Source organism: Asterias rubens, chromosome 1 (genome assembly GCF_902459465.1).
Source record: "Asterias rubens chromosome 1, eAstRub1.3, whole genome shotgun sequence".
Classification (NCBI taxonomy): domain Eukaryota; kingdom Metazoa; phylum Echinodermata; class Asteroidea; order Forcipulatida; family Asteriidae; genus Asterias; species Asterias rubens.
In genome coordinates, this window is record NC_047062.1 from 12,340,717 (window position 1) to 12,363,516 (window position 22,800).

General features: G+C 39.0%; 1 protein-coding gene across 2 annotated transcripts; it reads right to left on the minus strand.

Annotated features, from left to right (window-relative positions):
• Nucleotides 1-1,338: 1,338 nt before the first annotated feature.
• Nucleotides 1,339-16,908, minus strand: LOC117297915 (hydroxyacid oxidase 1-like). Of its 2 annotated transcripts, XM_033781102.1 has the most exons (8): nucleotides 16,717-16,908; nucleotides 14,476-14,627; nucleotides 7,737-7,989; nucleotides 7,213-7,349; nucleotides 5,939-6,030; nucleotides 2,424-2,585; nucleotides 1,940-2,009; nucleotides 1,339-1,499 (listed from the first exon to the last, which is right to left on the minus strand). In XM_033781102.1, exons 1-8 carry the CDS (start codon nucleotides 16,839-16,841, stop codon nucleotides 1,435-1,437), a joined length of 1,056 nt encoding a protein of 351 aa, XP_033636993.1. In that variant the 5' UTR covers nucleotides 16,842-16,908; the 3' UTR covers nucleotides 1,339-1,434. The 2 variants fall into 2 exon arrangements, with proteins under 2 accessions (XP_033636993.1, XP_033637000.1); XM_033781109.1 differs by lacking the exon at nucleotides 14,476-14,627 and having other exon boundaries at nucleotides 7,737-7,952.
• Between the last annotated feature and the right edge of the window lie 5,892 nt (nucleotides 16,909-22,800).

Sequence of the window (22,800 nt, forward strand, 5' to 3'; positions counted from 1 at the left end):
GGTCGAATTACGTTAATTATCACATTAACATTTTTTAAGACAAAAGGGCACTCATTGACCACCTTACGAATACAATAACTTGGTATACATAATATGGCTTTCAGTGCAGTTAACTTGACGTTGCAATTCATATTGAAATAGCGACGAACCAAAATCGAGATATTGTATCAATACAAATTGGTATACAACAGTATTCATGTTTTAAAAGAATTGACGAAAAAACCTGGCGGACCAGTTAAAAATCAAGCCAACTGGTCCTGGTGGCCAGTTGAAGAAATGTTAAGGGCAATTAACCCCTGCTAAGATTCGGCATACGGCTTGAATGACCATAGCTCCTTTTTAAATGATGTATAGATTCGAATAACAAGATTTCCATTGAAAGACACGTTCACAAAAGAATAAAGCTCACAAGTGTGACAATTGGTTGGTTTCATCTAAATGGGCTTAAACAAAAGAAACGTTTATTGCCCACATTACTCCTGTTTGCAACTGACGTTGTATTGACTGATATGATCCATTTTTGTGACTGACATTTAGATTCTTATTTAATTTCAAAAAATTGGCAGTTGGGCAAACCCAAAGTGGAGATAACTCATTTTTCCAACGATGTATTGATTTGAAACTAGTATAAAATATGCAGATTCATTAAAAAAGGATTTCAACTCAAGATAATGACACTGTTTCCAGTTAAATGCATGAGCTAAAACAACAAACATATAGACAATTTTATAACTTTAAGACTATCTTAACTTATGTTTCTATCTTAAATGTAAAATATTGGGCTAATCTTACGTTTTAAAAAATGTAAAAATATTGGGCTAATCAACTCCTCTGCCCCTTTAACCAATTTACGAATCCCCGTAAATCCATGCCTAAATGTGCGTTCTGTATGATGGCCATGCGTTCTGTCAGCCTGTGGATTTGTTTTGGCAGAACTCATGAAAAAAACTGAGTAAACACAAGATTGTTATGTTGCTTTAGGGTGTTTGTGAGTTTTGATTTGGTGGAAGAACAATCATAAGAAGGAACATTATCTTTACAGTCTGTTGTCAACAAACCATTTAAATATTTGCTAAACTATTTATTGCTTTGACATGTAACAATTAGGGCTAAACCAAACTAGGCATTCATGTGTTTTTTGGTCGTCAATCTGGGCCCAATTTCATAGCGCTGCTTAGCGGCCGATTTTGTGCTTACGGTGCAATTTCTATTTCATAGGCATGCTTACCTTCCGGTGCTTACCGCACGAAAATAAATGACGTCACAATACAAATTCATGGTAAACACGCAATACGGCCGCCCAATTTTCCTGCTAACCTGTGAAATACGCTAAGGCTTAAGCAAATTTTTCTGCTACAGTAAGCACGCAAATTTGCTTACTGTTAAGCAGCGCTATGAAATTGGGCCCTGGTTATAAGAGGAAGGGTCTGACGGTTACAGGTTACTGGTAGGGCATCTAACCAGTAGGGATGAACTGACATCTTTCACTGAAGCACAACCTGAAAATATTATCAATAATTGTCTACTTTACCAAGTCTGTCTTTAACAAACTTATTAACTAAAGATTAGTATTGTCAGTCGTTTGATCACGATTAGCTTTGCACGGTGTGGATAAATAGGGAAAAAATAGCATGGTGTGGATAAATAGAAAGAATCAATAAATAGTAAATTTGTGGGTACAACCAGGTGTCAATCTCTTCTCCTTTTTTTTTGGGGGGGGGGTTGGATTGTTGGCTCTGAAAAGATAGTTTTATGAACTTGAAATAACTGATAATTTGGTAAACTAACCCATCAATCAATTGACTGTGAGCAATTCCAATATTGTCAACTAGATTGATTTGTCTTATCAGCAATCATCTATAATATTTGAGGTTTATTGAGCATAACAGTATTTTGTATAGTTTTCATTCCAGACTTTTATCAGATAAAGAACTTTTACCTGAAAGGGCCATGGCCAGACTCAATTCGTCTCGGAGAATATCAAGTACTTGCCTCACTCCTTCCTCACCCTGAGAAAGACAAACAATAATTCATATTTTTTTAAGTCTACACACATTTTTGAAAATAGTGAAAAACAAGCAAGAGGTTTGAATTTCGAAAGTGCAGCAAAACGGAAAAAAGTAAGTATAGAATATCCTAGCCCTGGCGGCCTTACGCTTTCGTATTATAATACAGTGAAAGAGGAAGAGTCAGCACCGAAGAAGAATCATATTTTTCTAAAGGACTACAGAATAACACAGTTCTAGTCTTAGAACAGATACAGTGAAGGGAAGAGAAGATGGGACAAAATGTGTGCAGTAACTGCAATTACAAAGTAAGGCCTATCCAAAATCCATCGCTGAGTTGCCAAATTTTGGATTTAGCGTTTAGTGAAATCGGCCCATTTCCAAGCAACATGGAGTGGTGATGCAGACAATACGTACTTTGTAGGTTAGACCCCACCATATAGGTCGTCCAATGAACACTGCCCTGGCTCCTAGAGCTAGTGCCTTCAAGACGTCAGTACCAAGGCGGACTCCACCGTCCAAGTATACTTCTACGTTAGTGCCTTGAGTTTCAGCAATGACTTCTGGTAACACATCAATCTAATAATGAAACAGGTTCATTTTAAAAACTACAAGTTTTAATTGTTCACGTTTGGGGTGTGAATAAGCATATTTTGTGTTTTTTTGTTTTGCAAAAAAAAAAATAATAATAATAATATATATATTGAGTTTTTGTCTTAAAGTTGTTTTCAAATTGTTAAAATTGTGCTTTTTTTTCTTCATAAAATATCTCTGGAAAGAGCAAAGTAAGAAATGGATGCACAAGCCCAGCCTAAAAGCAGAGGGGATACAAATAATTATCCATTCCTTGTCGATCCGTCAAATCCAGCCAAAATGTGGAAAGGATAGATTCATCCTTGGCTGCTCAAACGAAAAAGAGTGGTATTTAACTCAAACATGACAAAATGTTCGATATTTTGCTAACAAAAAGAGTGGAGTTTATAAAACAATTCGAAATGTTAGTCTAGAAAAAAAATTGCTTTAAAACCCTCTTTCGATAGCAATTTCGATACATGTTACAATTTTAAGCTGTAAAACTTGACAAATAACCAATAATGGAAAAATTGACCTCTCCAACAGGTTAGTTTATCACAACAATTAAATGTTGTGGGTAATATAATTATAGCAACTTTTCTTGAAGTTGTTTTCAAAATGTTAACATCGTGCTGCTTTTCTTTGTGAAATATTTCTGGGAGAACAAAGTAAGAATCGGGTGCAAAAACACGGCCAAAAAGTGGGAGAATGTATTGTCTATCCCTTGTTCCATAAAAGTGGATGGCATAGACTGCTGCCACATTATATCTAGTGTATCCGTTGTTGTTCAAACATGACAAATTTGCAATATACTGCTAAAAAATTGGCAAAAAAAAAATAGATTGATTTGGAATCTCGAGCATGTTTCTTTTGCACAGAATAAAAGAAGAATTTGTTGCTTGGAAATCAGTTTCGATAGCGATTATTTTTCTGACTGAAATGACAATTGAAAAAGTCTCTCCGTATAACCATAGAGCTAGGACCCATGGTATAACGGTTCTTTTCAGAGCCACTACAATGGAAGATTTGTTATGCAGTCCCACTGCTCAATTCAAACTGCCTCTAGCTATAGGGCAACTATAGTCTAGTCAATCTAAGCCAAAATATGGCTTGACCCAGACAAAATTGCAACAGAAATGTGTTTTTATGCAAGCGTCTCCTGAAACCATCTAAACAACATATCCAAAAAGTAGAAAAAAAGTAAGCAGGGGAAATATGTATAATTTGCATAAATTAGAAATTACCCTTTTCCCCTTTAAAATAATAATGCACAGCCTATTTTTCCATGGGAATGGTCACTTAATATTTTCTCGCACATTTATGAGCAAGAACAAATTCAAGATGACGGCCACTTTTCAAGATGGCCCCCATTTTCCCGCCAAAACCGTCTTATCGCCAGTCTACATAATATGTAAGAGAACTATATAATCTATTTGAAGGTGATCCGATGCAAATGCAAAACAGACTGTGATACCAGTACCTGCAAGAAGCTGGGCTTGGAATGCTCAGTAGTGTGTGGCCAATTCAAGGGACTACTGTACGAATTCGCATCAGGTAACCACTGACAGCTTGAGCGAAGAGCTCAAATTAATGTTCTTTACCCCATTTTAGTTCTTAAAACTCTTAAAACCATGTATTGAAGGTAGTGTTACATCAGAATCCGTTGCATACCAATTCAAATGTATGCAAACATCGCACTGTGTCTTTCTGAATATGGGATAAATAAAATGGTATTGTTATATTTGGGGGTCATGCAACTTTTCCAGTTAAACACTGCATGCAAGTTCGAGTTGCTTTTGAATGTCTGCTCTAAATGTAATAAAGTTGATAGTTGTTTATTTGAATATACCATTGTCACAGGTATAGTTTGTAAAATGGGATTACTATAGTGATAAATACTGAGAACTGTCATGTGACTTAAAAATAATGTCACTTATAAACATTGAACAATCACATTTAAACCTACCACAGAGTCTAAAGCATGTACATCCGCGTATCGGTTATTTAACTCAGATTATTACCCCATTTAAATGCGTTAAATCGATTTTGGAGGGGAAAATGACCGCCATCTTGAATTTCTATGTACTCATAATGTTTAGAAACAATGCAGTGACCATTCCCATGGAAAAAAATAAGTGAAAAAATGTCTACTTTGTATAGGGTGTGCATACCTATTTTAGGGGGAAAACGGTAATTTGTGATTCATGCAAATTATACACTACTTCCCCTGCTTACTTTTTTCTACTTTTTGGATATGTTGTTTGAGATGGTTTCAGGAGACACTTGCAAAAAAAATCATTTCTGTTGCAATTTTGTCTAGGGCAAACCATAGATTGACTAGACTAACAGTACATCTGCTCTTGAAGGGCAAAATTCAAAAAAACGTCCGAGATGTACCTGTACTTGGGTAGCCTTTGATCAAGGCGCTCCAGCCGATAGTCCGAGTCCCCACTGAATTCCGCCAGCGCACCCCATCACAAAGCGTGCATATAATACATGTACAGCGTACATATACTTACATGTACCAGCTGTACAATGTATGTTACACATTATATTGTATATGTACATGTACATGGGTACAGCCATTGATATCTACTATTATTAGAGATCAATGGGTACAACCTAAGTAGCTGCTGTTTGAGCCACGCGTACGAGGTTGAAAGACACGACGTACTCATGACTTCGCTATATATGCACTGCACATACAATGTACGTTGTTCGTGTATACACTGCGTGCAGTTTTTGTTGCCGACGTACCGGGCAAGAGGGCACACTACATAGCCTTGATCAAAATCCCAGTCCTCATCACTGAATTCCGCCAGCGCACCCCCATACATAACACAAAGCGTGCATATAACACGTGCACAGCGTATATACACATACTGTACATGTACCATCTCTACGGTACGCTATACATGAGTACTTTGAGCCACACGCACGAGGTTGAAGACACGACCGTACTCATGACTACGCTATACTGTTCTCGCTGTACAATGTACATGTACTTCACATACAATGTATACCTTGTTCGTGTATACACTGCGTGCAATTTTTGCTGCCGAATCGTGCCGAGCACCGCGGGCACACTACGCCAACAGCCTTGAATCAAGGCAACACACTACACAGCCTTGAATCAAAGCTAGTACTCGGGTGAGTGAGAAGACAGTGATTTTATACACATCGGTGTGACACAAAAACAAAACCACGTGAATAAGATTTATGTTTGGATGGGGATTGTGTACTACTTGAACAGAAAAAAAACATGCTACCGGAAGACATGGGATAAAATAAAATAGCAGTGTGTTTAGAAGTGATGTTTTGTTGTGGAAAGGTTGAAATTCCTTTAAACATTGACGTACGCTTGCTGGAACACCGTCCAGTTGTCTTCCTCCATGATTAGACACCATTATACCATCCACCCCAGCCGCCATTGCTTCTCTCGCACAATCTCCTGCATGGATAAAGTCAAATGCAAACATGCTGTGTCTATATTATGTGGTTGAACAACTCCTTTGTGACATTTTTGGTTGTATATGTCTATCGATATATTATTAACAGTCCATAATGTCAAAAAAAAAGTCTGAGGGTGAGTTACTGTAGCTGAATAAATGGGTACTTGTCACACATGCCTAATACCTCATTGCTATAAATATATAGTTTCCATTTAAAAAAAATTGATGCCGTGGGCACACAGTCTTTCTTTTCATCACTTTCCTCTAAATCATTTCAACGCAAAATATTTGAATTACTCATAAAAGAGTTGTTGGCAGACTTTTGTTTGGTTGAGTACTGCGTTGACATGGGTGCTCGGGTGCTCTGGATATTTGGTTAATCAATTGAAGATATTTTATCGGCGGGTCGCTTTAAAATATTCAGCCCAATATTAAATACATTTTTCTCTTATTTACTCTAAATCAAAGTTAACATAATAACTTACTTGGAGAGCTGTTGATAGTATAAACAATGTGAGAAACAGCTCCCTCTGAAGTAGTGTAGTTTTCGAGAAGCAGTAATTTTCCACGAATTTGATTTCGAGATCTCAGATTTAGATTTTGAGGTGTCGAAATCAAGCATCTGAAAGCACATGTTTACTTCGAGTGACAAGGGTGTTTTCTGTCATTATTATCTTGCAACTTAGACGACCAATTGACTCAAATCACAGTTTTTTTAAATTTTATGCATATGTTGAGATACACCAAGTGAGATGGCTGGTCTTTGACCATTACAAATCAGCATAAAACCTTACTTGGTGACGAGTAATGGGGAGAGGTTGATAGTATAAAACGTTGTGAGAAACGGCTCCCTCTGAAGTGACGTAGTTTTCGAGAAAGAAGTAATTTTCCACGAATTTGATTTCAAGACCTCAAGTTTAGAACTTGAGGTCTCGAAATCAACCATCTAATCGCACACAACTTCATGTGACATGGGTGTTTTTTCTTCCATTATTATCGCGCAACTTCGACGACCAATTGAGCTCAAACTTTCACAGGTTTGTTATTTCATGCATATATGTTGAGATACATCAAGTGAGAGGACTGGTCTTTGACAATTACCAATAGTGTCCACTGTCTTTAATACCATTATCCCATTCCAAATGTATTGTTTATTTTCTCTATTGTCTTTGATAAAATACCTGACATGATTCCTTTGACAACGACAGGTAGACTTGAGAGACTTTGAATCCATGTTATATCAGACCAAGTAACTGATGCTGAAAGCTCTAACGAGTCGCATAAAGGTCGAAGACAACTTGACTCTAAGTTTGGCAATCTGAAAGTAACAATGTCAACAAGTCTTCGGAAAGTTGTATGATGACAAAAAAAAACATATTAAAATTATTTCTGTTGGCTGATTTGGATTTGGTTAACCGGTAGGTTCAATAATTGGTGCATTGTAAAGTAAAATCAAAATCAAAAAGATTATTCTGGCTATAATAATATTCAATGTCAGTTTCAATTCAGGCTTTGAAAGACTTTTCACATTAATTTGAAAGTACAAACACAAATACAACAATACCCTTGTGTTTGTAGCTTTTCTGATGAAGTTTATTTGTTTGTTGTGCATTTTTATTTTTTTGTAAACGCTGTTATATATTTTTTTTTATGAGGAGCGTTCTAAATACTTGTTGTTAATTATTATTATTATTATTATTAATACCTGACTTGGGGGTTGAATCCACCATATCGATTTACATCTATTTTGTTGCCAGCATATGGAGTGTCGACTGTAACCACGATGGCTTTATAACCAGCCCGCTCTGCTCTATGTACTAGCTCTGCTGTTATTTCCCGATCTTTGAAGATGTAAACTTGAAGCCAAAGATGGGCGGTGGGTGCTGCATTTGTAACTTCCTCGATGCTACTGTTTGAGTAGCTGCTAAGAATCATTATGACGCCCACGGAAGATGCAGCTCATAATATGAACAACAAAAACATATTGGCATAAGTAGTCAGTTGGACAAAAACAAAAACTCAAGACAATTATTATTAGAAAACTATTCTGAAAATGAGAAAACAATGACGCAAGTGTTTTGTTCCATAAAACATTTCAAAGGACAAAGACCACCTGTTTAATACAAAACGGCACTTCATAGAAAATTAACTTGCATTGTAATATCAAAGGAATTCTAAAAGTTATAACTGTTCATTCTTATGCAGATTCTGGATAAAAAATAGTAACAACGAAACGTTTTTTTTTGGTAAGCTTCTTGGCGCCGAACATCTGCAAGTTTGCACTTGCAATTATACCGTATAGAGAATCTCTCTTATAAGTGTAATAAAGGAACATCTCAGAATTGGATAGAAAAAAACTCGGCTAAGACCACCGATTTACATCAAACTTACGCGGGGAGTCTAATGATGATAATGGTAGAAAACATCCCTTTGACTGAAATGTCATATCTGATGAACAATAAATTAAACTAATTTCCCGTTTGGAGTTTATCGCTCAGTGAGCGTTCTATTCTAAATCGATGGTAGTGCAAAATGTGTTATCATTTTTTCACTATTTTCTCGTGACCGCTATTTTCTCGATTCGCTCGGCCCCATCAGCTGACAGGTCTATCCAGGACTAGCCTTGTTGTCCAAGGCTCTTTACGAAAGCACCGGCCCGCTGCTATGAATTAAAGAACTGCATAGATACTATACTGCACGGTACATAGCAGTACTTGATACCGTGGGGTCGAAGCATGTTTTTCCGAGGTTGTAGTACCTCATACAACGAGGCCGCGTTGTAACCTCGTTGACACCTCGAAAAGCCATGTTTCGACCCCATAGTATCATGGAGCTCAAGTACTGTTATGAACCGTGCAGTATAGTAGTATCAATGCAGTTCGTGAATTCAGAGCGGGCCGGTGCTAAACCAGGACCGCTTGGATGGGCTATATCAGCTTGCAAAGATTATTTGGTTCAGGCATGGAGGAAGGAATAGAAGGAGCTCAAACGAAGGGACTTCAAAAGTCGAACCTGCGGTACCGCGGTCGTTTAACAACATCTCGTAATCACCGACATACCTTATACAGACAATGGGCGAACTGGCGTATGTGAGTTTGCGCGTGCGCACTTGGTTCTTCACTCATCAACCATGGTGTCGTATGTCGTATGGATATAATACAGAAAAACAACTTTTTTGAGACCTGATAAAAATTGTGTACACTTGTGCTCACCAAATCGAAAAACACAATTGAATACCAACCATCCTCGTGTGCTAATACCCAAATTTTGAACCACCGCTAGTGACCGGAAAGTAAAAAAAAAAAAAAAAAAAATATGCCATGATGTTTCAGTAAAACACCACAAACGGTAAATGAAAACGTGTATATTCACAATTCTTGTCTCCAATGATTCAACTTTACACGAAGCCATCGGTGCAGAGCGGCGGTACCGCTAGTCTTGGTGCAAGACGTTTCTCGTTTCCTTTTCACGCACACCGCGGCCAATTCACCGACAGCGCGCGCACCGACTCACCTGACTTATAGTCCACTCACCGCCCCGGAGAAACGTCTTGGTCCGTGTGCATGTGTTTGAGTTATGTGACCTATCCTAACATACATATTCAACATGTGGGTCAACAAAATACTACGCACGCGCACAACTGGAAACAGACAAGCAGGCCAGCCTGGTAACTTGCATGCACCTGACGTGTCGAGTAAAAGCCTCGCTGCATCATGCTACAGCGGGAACCCGGGGAAATACCACACCATGTGCGTTTTGTTGTGCATGCGAAGGCGATCACTGATCTTTATGTTATTATTAATTAGAGATCAGCGGTTGCGATCGATTGTTAGAGGGAAGAAATTGTCAGTCAATGAAAAAATACTATAACAATATTGCTGACCGCATCGGCAAGACTCGAGGAGTCGAGTGTTTTATTTGGGCTTCTTATCTTCGCGAAGACGTGTCAAATTACTCATAGGCTAAGATATTTAATGGTGGTCGACCACCGGTTGATTTTGACCAAGCTGTGTGAATAGTATACGGAAGTTTAAGATGTAGTGTTTAGTTTTTTCTGCATAAAAAGTAGCTTCAGGCATTGTGACCCTATAATTATTTGTACCTACAAAGTTACCATTTGGACTAAGACTAAAAATGCCAGAAAATCCCATGTTCGTGTACATCGATCTATTTTTGTTAGCTCTGTTGCTAATAAACATCCTCATAACATTTTAAGATTCCATTCCCCTAAATTAATTGCACTTACAAAAATAATCAAAATCTTCCCTAAAAACGTATTTTAGGGCAAACTAAAATTCGCACATCGTTCAGCAGCAATCATGTTTACAAAAATTAAAAGACGAACGTAAATGTACAAGCCCTACACACCAACTAACATACGAGGAAGCCTGGCTGTTTCTGGTTGCGTTGCACCGAAGACGTACAGATACCAGACTGTGGGAAATTATGCTGATACTGCTACGTCAGAGTTATGCAGGCCTAGCGCAGCACGGCATGATTGGAATGTGCTCGGATTTCCCCGAGCGATCAGCACACGGACCAAGACGTTTCTCCGGGGCGGTGAGTGGACTCGAGGTATCGAGTGTTTTATTTGCGGATGAGAGAACTTGTAACTTGTATGGGTATATTTGCAAATTATTTCGAAAATAAAGAAAGATATCCTGCATGGCTATCGGCACTTAACTATAAAGCACAGTTTTGGGCGAAAATTTTCCTCCATTACATGTCACGTCTAGTTGTGGCCAAGTGTGTCGGCAAAGGATGTGTCTGACATGTACATGTACCTTCTTGTACACATGCACACAGTACACAACCGAATGCCAACGTGGTGTTGTGGCTGGGCTTCTTATCTTCGCAAAGACGCGTCAGGCCGGTGAGTCGGTGCGCGCGCTGTCGGTGAATTGGCCGCGGTGTGCGTGAAAAGGAAACGAGAAACGTCTTGCACCAAGATTACGGTACCGCACGTTCTGTACAAAGAAATCTAATCCTGCTCGTTAATCGGCCGTCCAGCTGGAGGTCTCCTACCTTTTTCCACTGGTTAGACGGGGGCATTGTCAGGGTATTCTTTTGTTACTCTGCGGTTTTGCGGGTCGTTCGAGCTCCTTCTATTCCTTCCTCCATGGTTCAGGCCAGGTGCTGGGGTAGTCTAGGTTCCTAGACCATTGGTGTTGCGTGGTCACACACAACCAACGTTCCGATTATGCACGGCAAAAACTGTACACGCTTGTAATGAACGAACGCTAGCGGGCGCTCTGTTTCTCTGATTTCCTGGTGAGCACAGGACATAGACCTTTTCGCAAATACCGGGGCGCGCGCGTAAAGCTTGGAATAAGGTGCATTGTGGTCTAGCTGGTATCCAAATGTGATCCATATATATCCCACAACGCACCTCATTCAACAGTCTGCGCTTGCGCATTGGTATTTGTGATAAGGTCTATGGAGATCCGGAAATCAGAGAAACAGAGCGCCCGCTAGCGTTCGTTCATTACAAGCGTGTACAGTTTTTGCCGTGCATAATCGGAACGTTGGTTGTGTGTGACCACGCAACACCAATGGTCTAGGAACCTAGACTAGTGCTGGGGCCGAGCATGGAGCAAAAACTTGCTCCACGGGCCGAGCGAATCTGTGGGTATGCTATAGTTGCAAGGTCAACCTTATTCAATGATATTGTGTGCATGGCTCTCGGCGATCATCAAACACAGAAAGCTTTTGCGCGTTTGGGGCCAAAAGTTTTCATTATATATAGTGCATTTATACTCTCGGTCCATTTGGTTGGTAAGTTGTTTGCAACAGCTAATTCTATTTTCTCATCTATATTCCTCTGTTGCAATATCCCTTTGGTGATCCTCCTTACCTCCCTGGTTTCTTGTTACATTTTGTATTATTTGTTGGTTGTATTTCACAGTTTGTTCTTTCTTTCTCTCATTGCCTTCTCTCCGTATATAATAACCAATTTGTTTCCCCCATTTCCTTTTTGACTATGTTCAATTACTAAATTTACTATATTTCTCCACAGGTTTCTTCATTTGTTTGCTTGTTTTTTTTTGTGGCAGTTTGCTTGAACTTTTGTTTCAGCACTTTTGTTTTCCCGTTTGTTTCCATACTTGTTTCATCATGTCCTTTTTTCCCTTCATGAGTTCTTCCCCCGTGTATAATTAACCACAGTTCCCCCCCCCCTCCAGGTTTACTCTATACACCCTGCATTTTCACTAAAATCTGTTTCCTTTTTAGTGCACTTCCCTTTTGTATATTAATGTTGTTTTCCTCCCCCAGTTTATTCCTCCCCCAGTTTATTAATGTCTTTGTCAACTTAAACGAGTTCTATTGCAGATTTGACAATATCGACATGTCGACTACACTTGATCTGATTAGTGACGATTTACGCCAAATGGACGACACGCCAATTTCGATAGAGGAGAGGGATGTCGTCAAACAGTTCAAATTAATCAACCCAAATAAAGCTACTGGACCTGATGAAATACGGGGAAGAACTCTCAAATGCTGTGCACGACAACTCGCAACTCCATATAGAGAGTTGTTTCAGATGTCAGTTGATCAACAAGCATTGCCACTATGCTGGAAAACAGCCATCATAACACCAGTCGCTAAAAAACCACGTGCGTCGGAGAATAACGACTACCGCCCTGTAGCAATTACATCTGTGGTGATGAAATGCTTGGAGAAGATTATTCTACATAACCTCATCCAACCTATTCAGGAGAAACTCGACATCTACCAGTTTGCATACCAGCCAAAAAAATCAGTCCAGAATGCTGTTCTGAGTTTCACGCACGAAATTTACCAACATTTGGACAAACAACAGTGCTATGCAAGGGCTCTGTTTATTGACTTCTCATCGGCTTTCAACACGATACGACCATCTTTGTTACTGGAGAAACTCAAACACTTAGGCGTAAAACCATCTTTAATTCTCTGGATAAGGGACTTTCTCTCAGCAAGAGTCCAAAAGGTTAAAGTCAACAACATTCTTTCAGACCCTATAGTTTGTAACACTGGTTCACCTCAGGGCTGTGTCATTTCACCCATATTGTTTATCATTATTTTACACAAATGAATGTACATGGTGTGTACATCCAACCTCAGTTCAGTGAAAATTTTCAAATATGCCGATGACACAGTGATTCTTGGACTCATATACAACCAGCAGGAGGGGGAATATAGGAAAGCGATACAGAACTTTAGCCAGTGGTGTAATGATAACTTTCTCATACTGAATCCTCAAAAAACAAAAGAGATTGTGTTTGATTTCAGGCATATTAAGAGAGGTGAACCTTCAGCAAATAGTATTACCCTCATTGGACAGGATATTGACATTGTGCAAAATTACAAATACCTGGGTACAATAATCGACAATCAATTGAATTGGAGTAACCATTGCTCAGCGCTCATCACAAAGGGCTGTCGGTTAATGTATTTTTTGCGTAAATTGAACTATTTTCATGTAGACAAGGAAATTATGATTCTGTTTTACTCATCTGTTATTGAAAGTGCTTTTACTCATGATTGTGTGGTTTGGTACAATGGCGCAAGAAAACAAGATACTGGTAAAATGAAACGGGTTGTGAAACAAGAGACATCGATCTTGATGAAACTTGCAAAGATAAGGTTCTAGCTAAAGCAGAGGCTGTTGTATGTAACACCAACCATCCATTAAACAAATTCTTCATCAAACTTAGAAGTGGTAGGAGATGGCAGTCACTTAGGTGCAAAACAAACAGGTACCTCAACTCCTTCATCCCATACTCCGTCCGTCTCCTCAACCGTGTTTAACTACTTTGTTTACTTTCTGCTTAGATGTAGTTTTCAGTATAATTAATTTGTGGTTTATTAGTAATGTAGTTTTCTGATTAATTAATATTTCCAGTAGTTTATTTATGATTGTGTGTTATTTATTTTTCTTTCTGTATTGCATGTATTCATACAGAGTTTCCTACATGGTGGGACAAATAAAAATTGAATTGAATTGAATTGAATTGAATTGAATTACCATTTTCTCCAATTGAAACCAAAGGTTCTTCTCAGAACCACCCCTACTCCTCTTTAGATTATCATCCCTTGGTGTTACCGCCAGCCTCAGTTTATTCACATTTTTTTATTGCTTTTCTCTACAGATTTGTTCCTGTTTGTTTTCTTTTTCACCATGTCTAACCAAAGTTGCGTTCGCTTGTTTCAGGAACTTAGGAAACTAAAAGAGAAAGCACTACGTTATTCGTATCATCGAGACAACTACAGGTTCTACACACTAACCCGTTTCATTCCCACAGGTTTACAGGTTAACTATTTTTTGCATTTATACTCTCGGTCCATTTGGTTGGTAAGTTGTTTGCAACAGCTAATTCTATTTTCTCATTATATATAGTGCTTACACTGACAGCATCTGTTTTGTTAGCAAAAAAACAATTATGTTAGTTAGTTTGGCCTACCCCTTGCTGTTGCAGTTTCCCCATCACTGCACACCAGTTTATGAAGGCCTGATGGGCTTATACCAAAAGGAAATGGTACATGCTGGCCAAGAATGGTTGCTGATAAATCTCTCTTGGAAACGTCTCTTAAAACCCTGGGACGGATGCGAATTCTACAAATGTATAAAATAAAGTAATTTGGCAACTTTAAAAGACACTTTTTTTTAGCTATGTGGTATTAGTGGTTAAGTTTTGCACTCCCAAAAGACCACCCCCGCTCCCAACACACTATGGCGACACTTTGCATGTTTTACTGGACAAACTGCTTGATTGAATGACATTTGAAAACACCAATGCTCGATATGTATATTCAATGGTTAGCTTAGCTGTTTCAAAATCCCATATAGGGTAGAAACGTGGTAGAAACAAGGTCATTACTATCCTTCTGAGAGATCGTCAGTCACAGCAATAGCCATGCATAATAGCTACTTTCTTTCAAGACTGGCCTGCCATGCCCCCACCGATTTAGTTAGCTGACCACATTATCATGATAGTGGTTGTCATTTTTGCATTAGCCCCAACAAGGTTAAGCTACATAACAAATCTGTTGATCGTCCCCACCCGACCGTTCAAATACCCGACCCCATTTTTTTTATCATAAAAACGACATTTACAATAATCTTTTTGGTCAAATTTTACAGCATATACTTTTTAAAGATGCTATGGCAGATTTTTGGCCGATTTGACCCCAGAATTTTGATTTAAAATTCAATAGGTATTTTGATGGGGGTCGAGAAAGTTACAGGCTTTCATTTGAGCCATTGCTCGAAAAAGTCCGCCAATTCTACTAGCAGTGAAATAAAGTGCTCAAAATTAGTTTTTGTCGGGATCCCGACAATATATCACGTGACCAATTCTTATGTGTTTTATAAGAAACGTTTTAAAAAAAATTCATGGTTTCTGACCATAAACAGTAAAAGTTTAACTTTTTTTCGTTATAGCGGGTGATACTCTTTGAAATACCATTCACTCAAAAAATTTTTTTTTAATGTTTGGGGCCAAAAATCTGACAAAGCATCTTTAATGTTACAGGTTAAAAAAAGATGTTTAAAGAACTAGGTTCTATTCAACTTGGCAAAAGCAAGAACGATTCTTCAAATGTTTATTCGGGCTACACTGCGTTTTAGTTTTTCGAAAATGTTTACAGAAAAAGCAATCTAGGAAATAAATTGGTTTGACAAAACAATTGAAAACATCAAAAACACACAAACCCTACGTTTTAAAGTGATTGTGATGATCCGTTATTATTTATTTCATAGTTGGTCATGTCAACAAAACTGCATAATAAGCAAGACACAAAATTAAAATATAAAAAACTCCCTCCCCATCCACAAAAAGACGATCAACATGTTGTTTTGTTATGTGGCCCATAATGGACCTACCGACTACCGTTAAAACTATAATGAGGTTCGTTCTGCGTGAACCTCAGTCAAACCAGCTCCAAGGTCAAACCGTCCTGCTTCATAAAAGATAAAATCTTTTATTTATGACTCTATAGTTTACAGAGCCATAGCAACAGTCCAACGAATTGAGCTACAATAATAGAACAGTCGGATAGCCCGCGGGTTGAAATCGTTCGTTGCATGGTTGCACCGTCCACCATCAGTGGAGTGCACTAGTGCGACGGACACACTGACGCATTAAATACATTGGGTGGAAAAGTTTCCGTATGGCGCCACCACTTTTTCATTCGATATGAAATAATATAGTATCTAATTTACCTCAATGAGATATCCCTTTTTCTAAAAATGAGTGAAAAAGTGGTGGCGCCATACGGAAAGTTATCACATTGGGTTTACATTGTTGTGACAGGGGCCCTCACTTTTTTTTTCTTCTGCTGAACAGCTTTTATAAAATTGGGCATAGGGCCTATTATGAAATGTTTAAGGAACACGTTGCATTGGATCAGACGAGTGATCGGAGCATATGATTGGAAAGATGTTGTAAAAATAGAATACAATGATCCACACAAATATGCCTCGAAATTGCCTGGTTTACCTTTTGCTTATCTAACTAACACGGTCGGCCATTTATGGGAGTCAACAATTTGACAAATCCAAGGCAACGTGTTCCTTTGAATACGCTTGTAAACATCTTTAGAAATTGTTCTGCTACAGTAAGCCCAAATAAGCGGCACTATGAAATTTGGCCCACCAGGGCTAAGCATTCATTCAGCTCAGAGCGAGTTCTGGTTGTACATACCTTTTGAATGCATTCCGATTGTCATGGAGGGTCTGTTGATCATCTGCACCACAACTGACAACATTAAAGACACTTCGAGGAAGATTGTCTCGTGCATACTTCTCAAAGTCATCCAAACATATCATTTTGATGTGGTACCTTATTGTATATAAACCGGCAGCCTAGATCAGGGCACTCTGGTTAAAGGAACGAGGTACCAATATTTGAGTACAGGAATTAGTGGACAACCTCCGCCCCACCCTAGTCTTGGCCCAAGACTATGGTGCTTGATTTTGGATAGTCTAGATTTCAAGCCGTCCACGTAACTAAATCATACCGTGGCGGGCGCGCTTTGGCGATTCAACAGCGCGTAGTACACTATCCAGAATCAAGCACCATAGTCTTGGGCCAAGACTACCCCCACCCCCATCTGCGTGTGGCACATAGTGTTCAGACGTGGGGTTAAACTAGCCCTTAATCCGAGCACCGCGTAGTCTTGGTTCCAGTCTTGGTGAGAGAGATCCGACCGTGCATAGATCGGAACGTTGGTTATGTGTGACCGCGCAACACCAATGGTGTTGGAACCAAGACTAAGCACCGCGGGTGTCCAAAACATAAACATGACTTAGTCCAAAATTGGCTTGCGTTCACACAGCGAATTTATTCTTGCCATCCGGACTAAACTAGCCCAAGAGGTTGATTATTTGGTCATGCATCGGCGACCCTTACCATTGCTGGTTCCGGTGTCATGACAAAAACTGTCCGCTGGCAATAAGTGTCCGCTGAGCATGCGCAGTAGACCCCGGACACTATTTGTCACGTATTACGTGACAAATAGTGTCCGCCCAACAAATAGTGTCCGGGCGCCATGCTGCTGATTATATAATTAAATACAATCAAGAAAGCGTTCATTGAATACAAGCCAATTTATTATTATTAGTATTAGTATTGGTTTATTAAAAAACAATCAAACTTGGCAGCAGCCAGATGCTGAATTGCGTGTAAAATTATATAAAAAAAAGGAACAAATATATACTGTTTTAAAATTACAGAAAAACGAATTAAGAAATATACAGATATTTATCTAAGTACAATTTCAAAACAGGAAATATCCAAAGTATGTCAAGATTAGTATTTTACTATGGTAAAACAGTGCAGGTTTAAACAGTGATTGTCCTAAATATTACGAATTATTTATAATAAAATACAACCAAGAAAACGTTTAAGTAAATACAAGTCAAGTTACTAAATAGCTCAGAAGTATGTTTTAGTATTTTACTTGAGTAATTAAAAAGTGCAGGTTAAAAAGTAAGAATTGTGAAAGTGCTAAAAAAATGATAAATAATACGAATATTTATAATCAAATACAAGCAGGAAAGCGTTACAAAAATGTAAAACTAAAAGGTTAAAAAAGAAGCAAGCAAAGCACGCAACGATGATGCACGCTAACCGCGGACACTATTTAGCAAGCTTCCGTAAACAATGTGACGTCATAGACGCTTGACCAATCATAACGCAATATGCTAATGAGCGGACACTTATTGCCAGCGGACAGTTTTTGTCATGACACCGGTTCGTTACATTGCGCATGCGTTTTCCACAGGGTTTCGATCCGCTATCGTCTCTACGAACCTCATGGTCATCATGTATTCCATCAATAAAATACGGCAAAATCACTTCATGTCCTTGGCCCCAGCACAAATGCAATTCTATTTGTGCCCGCTGAAGTTTACGATCCGCACTGCCCTCGATCATGAACAAAACATAAATACCGAAAACTCACGACCCCTCACGACAACAATTTTTAAGTGCACTTTAACAGAACATTTGAACGTAATTCAACCATTAAATATGTGCACAAGAGTCATATGCATCTAAATCACTTTCAAACTGTTGAAAAATTGTATTTTTAACTGTAAAAAAGATGTTTTGTACCCCGAATTTAGTAACGAACGGAAATATCCGCCATGTGGTCTTTCGACGTACTTGGCAATTCTATTAATTCGAGGTAATTTCTGAGGGCTGAGTTTTATTTTTTCGTTTTGGTTTTAGCTGCTGATCTTTTCTTTCTTGTTTTTTTAGTGCGACCCGGAAATACACGTTGTACACGTTGTACGATGACTTTCGTGCAAACTCTGCTCTTTATCTCATATAAAATGCTACATTTCAGCTTCAAAATGCCCCGAAAAAGCCTGGAAAGATATCAAAATGTTGTTCAACATTCCAGGAGACATTTTAGAGAAGAGTAAGTTTTGGGTTTGGGGGGTTTTGTAGATGAAAACAGCGATCTTGACGAGGAAGAAATGTTGAACGAAGGAATTGATCCGACCATAGACTGCTGATAATGTACATGTAAAGCGAAATTCTAGGAGGTAAAATTAATATTTCATCTTTACATGTTTACCTCTATAGAAAGATCAGATGATGTAGATTTCAAAAACAGTCCTCAAAATATTTTTGAACATCTGGAAATTACCAAATTTGCATAAAATATGAAACAATTTAAATTTCAAAATAAAAATATGAATTTAATATAAATGACCATATTTTTTTTCAAAAGCCTGTTGGGGGTAAAAAATATTCTTACAATATAGCACTATATATAAGCTTTAAAATGATGCATAATGTTAACATGTTTCCAAGAAGTAAACCAGTCGTTTTAATAAATAACCTGAGCACATGCAAATTTATTTAAAATGGGGTCGAGTTGAGTTGAAAGGGGACAGAGTGCTTAAGCAGAAATGTGGCTTTTATGACCCTTTTGCTTTCTTTGCTAGTAGGTGCGCCCGTTAAGCAATGAATCGACCGTTAAGCAGCTCTATGAAATTGGGCCAAGGCGTGGCCCTATTACGTCATGTCTTGATCAATACCATTGTATTCTTCAGTGCATAATCACTGAGTCGTGTCCAGGAGCTTATGGTGATCCGTAGCAAATAAATGATTAGAAGATGCCACCTAGCTAGGACCTTCTTTAGGTCCTAAAAGACGGGAAAATACATGTTGGCAAAACTGAAAATTTGGCAGATGGCGGCCATCTTGGATTTAAAATGTCCAGCATTTAAGTTATATTTTTTCTTCAACTTTGGCTGTGAATGTCATAAAACCGTGATTTGTATGGCTAGAATTGCATAGAAAGCATTAAAAGGTACAACTGAATTGTTTCAGATGGCGACCAACTTGGAATTCAAAATTACCGCCTTTTTAAGTATTTGTTTCCGCAACTTTGGCAATGTCGTTGGAAAATCCTGTTTTGTTGTGACTAAAGTAACATTTGCAACGACTATAAAGCTATACAAGCTAGCATTAATATAATAAGACCAAGTTAAACAAATAACATTGATTCATTTAGTAAAGGCCGCCATTTTGCATTTCTAAGGCCGCCCTTTTGAATTTCAAAATTGCCGCCTATCAAATGCATCTTTGCCTGTATCACGGTCTATGACCCTCACAGAAACTTGGTGTAAGTGTCTATACCCATGTTTGCAGGGTCAATGAACCCAATAAGATGGTTATGTTGGATCATTTGGTTTAAAGAGTCATCTTGCATTTCAAAATGGCTTCAAATTAATAATGTGCTTGTTTGACGACATACTGTATCTTGGTCTGTGGAGACTCATAAATGTAGGTATACTGGCAAGTTTTACGGTTCAACAAACCAAATAAAAACATATCCATTACAGCTAACGATGACAAACTGGCTCCAGATCTTGCCCAGAAGTAACATGCCCTGGCTTGGTCTGGGCCCAGTTAATTATACATCTAGGCCTGACCAGACTACACCGGTTCAGAATTAGATCTTGGTCTGGTTAAGCCAAGCCAGGTCAGATCTTGTTAGATCTGTGCCAGGTCTGGCCACACCGGGTCAGATGATATCACATCTGGGCCGGGGTAGGCCAGGCCAATAAATCTTGATGTCAGACCTGTGCCAGGTTTGGCCACAATGTGTCAGATATTTCTAGATATGTGCCTGTTCTGGCCACACCAGCTCAGAGAATGGCAAATCTGGGCAAGGTGTTTCAACCAAACCAGGTCAGATGGCGTCAGATCTTGGCCAGAAGTGACCAAGCCCGGAAAATTAGTGTTAGATCTCTGCCAGGTCTTGCCACACCTGATCTGATGATTTCAGATCTTTGCAAGATCTGGCCGAATCTACTCAAAGAATGGCAACATGGTTACATCAATAATCAAAGGGGTGTTTGGGCCAGATCTGGCATTTAACTGTAAATGACCAGAACATGAATGCCTACATCAGCCATTTGGCTCATCGGGTGAACATCTAACGTAGGTTCTGGTGTAGCCAGACCCGGGCCAGATTGGACAACAATCAGATTATTTTGTATTTAGACGTAGACCTGGCCCATAGATGACTTAATGATATTCTGGTGTGCCCAGTCCTGCTGATCTAACATCATCTTGCTAGTGTAAGACCTTGCAAGATACAATTACGTCATCTGTCCTTGCGTGGCCAGATCTAGCACAGATTTGACGTTTGGATTCCTGATCTGGACACCTCGCCCAGATCTGACATCATCTGACCTAGTGTAGGCTAGACATGATTGAAGATTGGACACCTAGCATGATTGAAGATTGAACAATCTTCAATCATGTCTAGCCTACACTAGGTCAGATGATGTCAGATCTGGGCTAGGTGTCCAGATCAGGAATCCAAACGTCACATCTGTGCTAGATCTGAAATTTTCCTGGTCCCTAAACACTAAATCGCGCCAACAGTTCAACAAGCCATTTAGAAGTTCAACGTCAAAATGTAGCTATTGTGATCTCGAGGCGGCGCGGCAGAGGTTGGGTTACTTTAGGGGATGGGACCGAAAATAATAATATCATTGGGACTTAAGTCAAGTCGAAGTAGATGCCTTGCCCTGAGCTTGTGTTGCCAGCTCTGGCACAGATCTAACCTCAATATTTCTCTGCCCGGCCAAACCTGGCACTAATTTAAAAATATGACCAGGTGTGGCCAGATCTGACACAGATCTAACAGTTGGATTACCTGGTTTGGCCAGACCAGGCAAAAAATCTGATCATATGACGTCCTGTTCTGGCCAAACCTGACCCAGATATTACACCAGATCAGGTGTTGTCAGACCTGGCACAGATCTTATATTAACATTACGGGCCTGGCCACAGCTGGCTTAGGTCTGACGCCATCTAAACTATAGTGTGGCATGACCTGGCACAAACCTAACATTAGGGTTGCCTGGTCTTGGCCCAGACCAAACCAGGGCCTTGTCATCACTGGGCCAGATCTGGGCCAGTTTGTCAGAGTTAGCTGTGATGGATATGTATATGTATTGATGTATTTGTTGACCCGTAAAACTAGCCCGCATATACGAGTCCAAGATATATGTCAAACAAGCACATTAAATTGGCGGCCATTTTGAAAGTCAATAGGGCTCCTTAAACCTGCAAACATTTTTATTTTATTAAGAAACCAACACCAAGTTTCTGTGAGGCTCATAGACCATGATACGTGCAAAAATGTGTTGATAGGTGGCAATTTTGAAATTCAAAATGGTCGCCTTAACCAAAGGATTGCTTAATTTGGTCTTTATATTTATATATATAAATTATATTAATGCTAGCTTGTATAGCTTCAAGTCATTGCCAATGTTACTTCAGTCACCAAAACAGGATTTTACAATACCAAATTGGTAGAAAAATATAAATAAAAAGGCGGCCATTTTGAATTCCAAGATAGCCATCATCTGAAACACTCCAGTTGTACCCTTTATTAGTTTAGTTTATGGCTAATGTAATTTGAGCCAACCCCCCCCCCCCCAGGATTTTACGACATTCACAGCCAAAGTTAACGAAAAATATAACTTAAATGGCGTCCATTTTGAAATCCAAGATGGCCGCCCTCTGCCACACCTGACAGGTTGCCAACATGGTTTTTTCTTGTTCCTGGGAGTCTTATTTAGGTATCTAGCTAGGTGGCATGTTCTAATGATGTATTTTGTACGGGACTTAACTTTTGGCCATAAGCTCCCCGACTCGGACTTTATGTTGTTTGAAGAGCCAGTGTGATTGCCTGATGTAGAGACATGTTTACATTATTTGGTTTTTCTGTTGTATGTTTTGTTTGGCCCG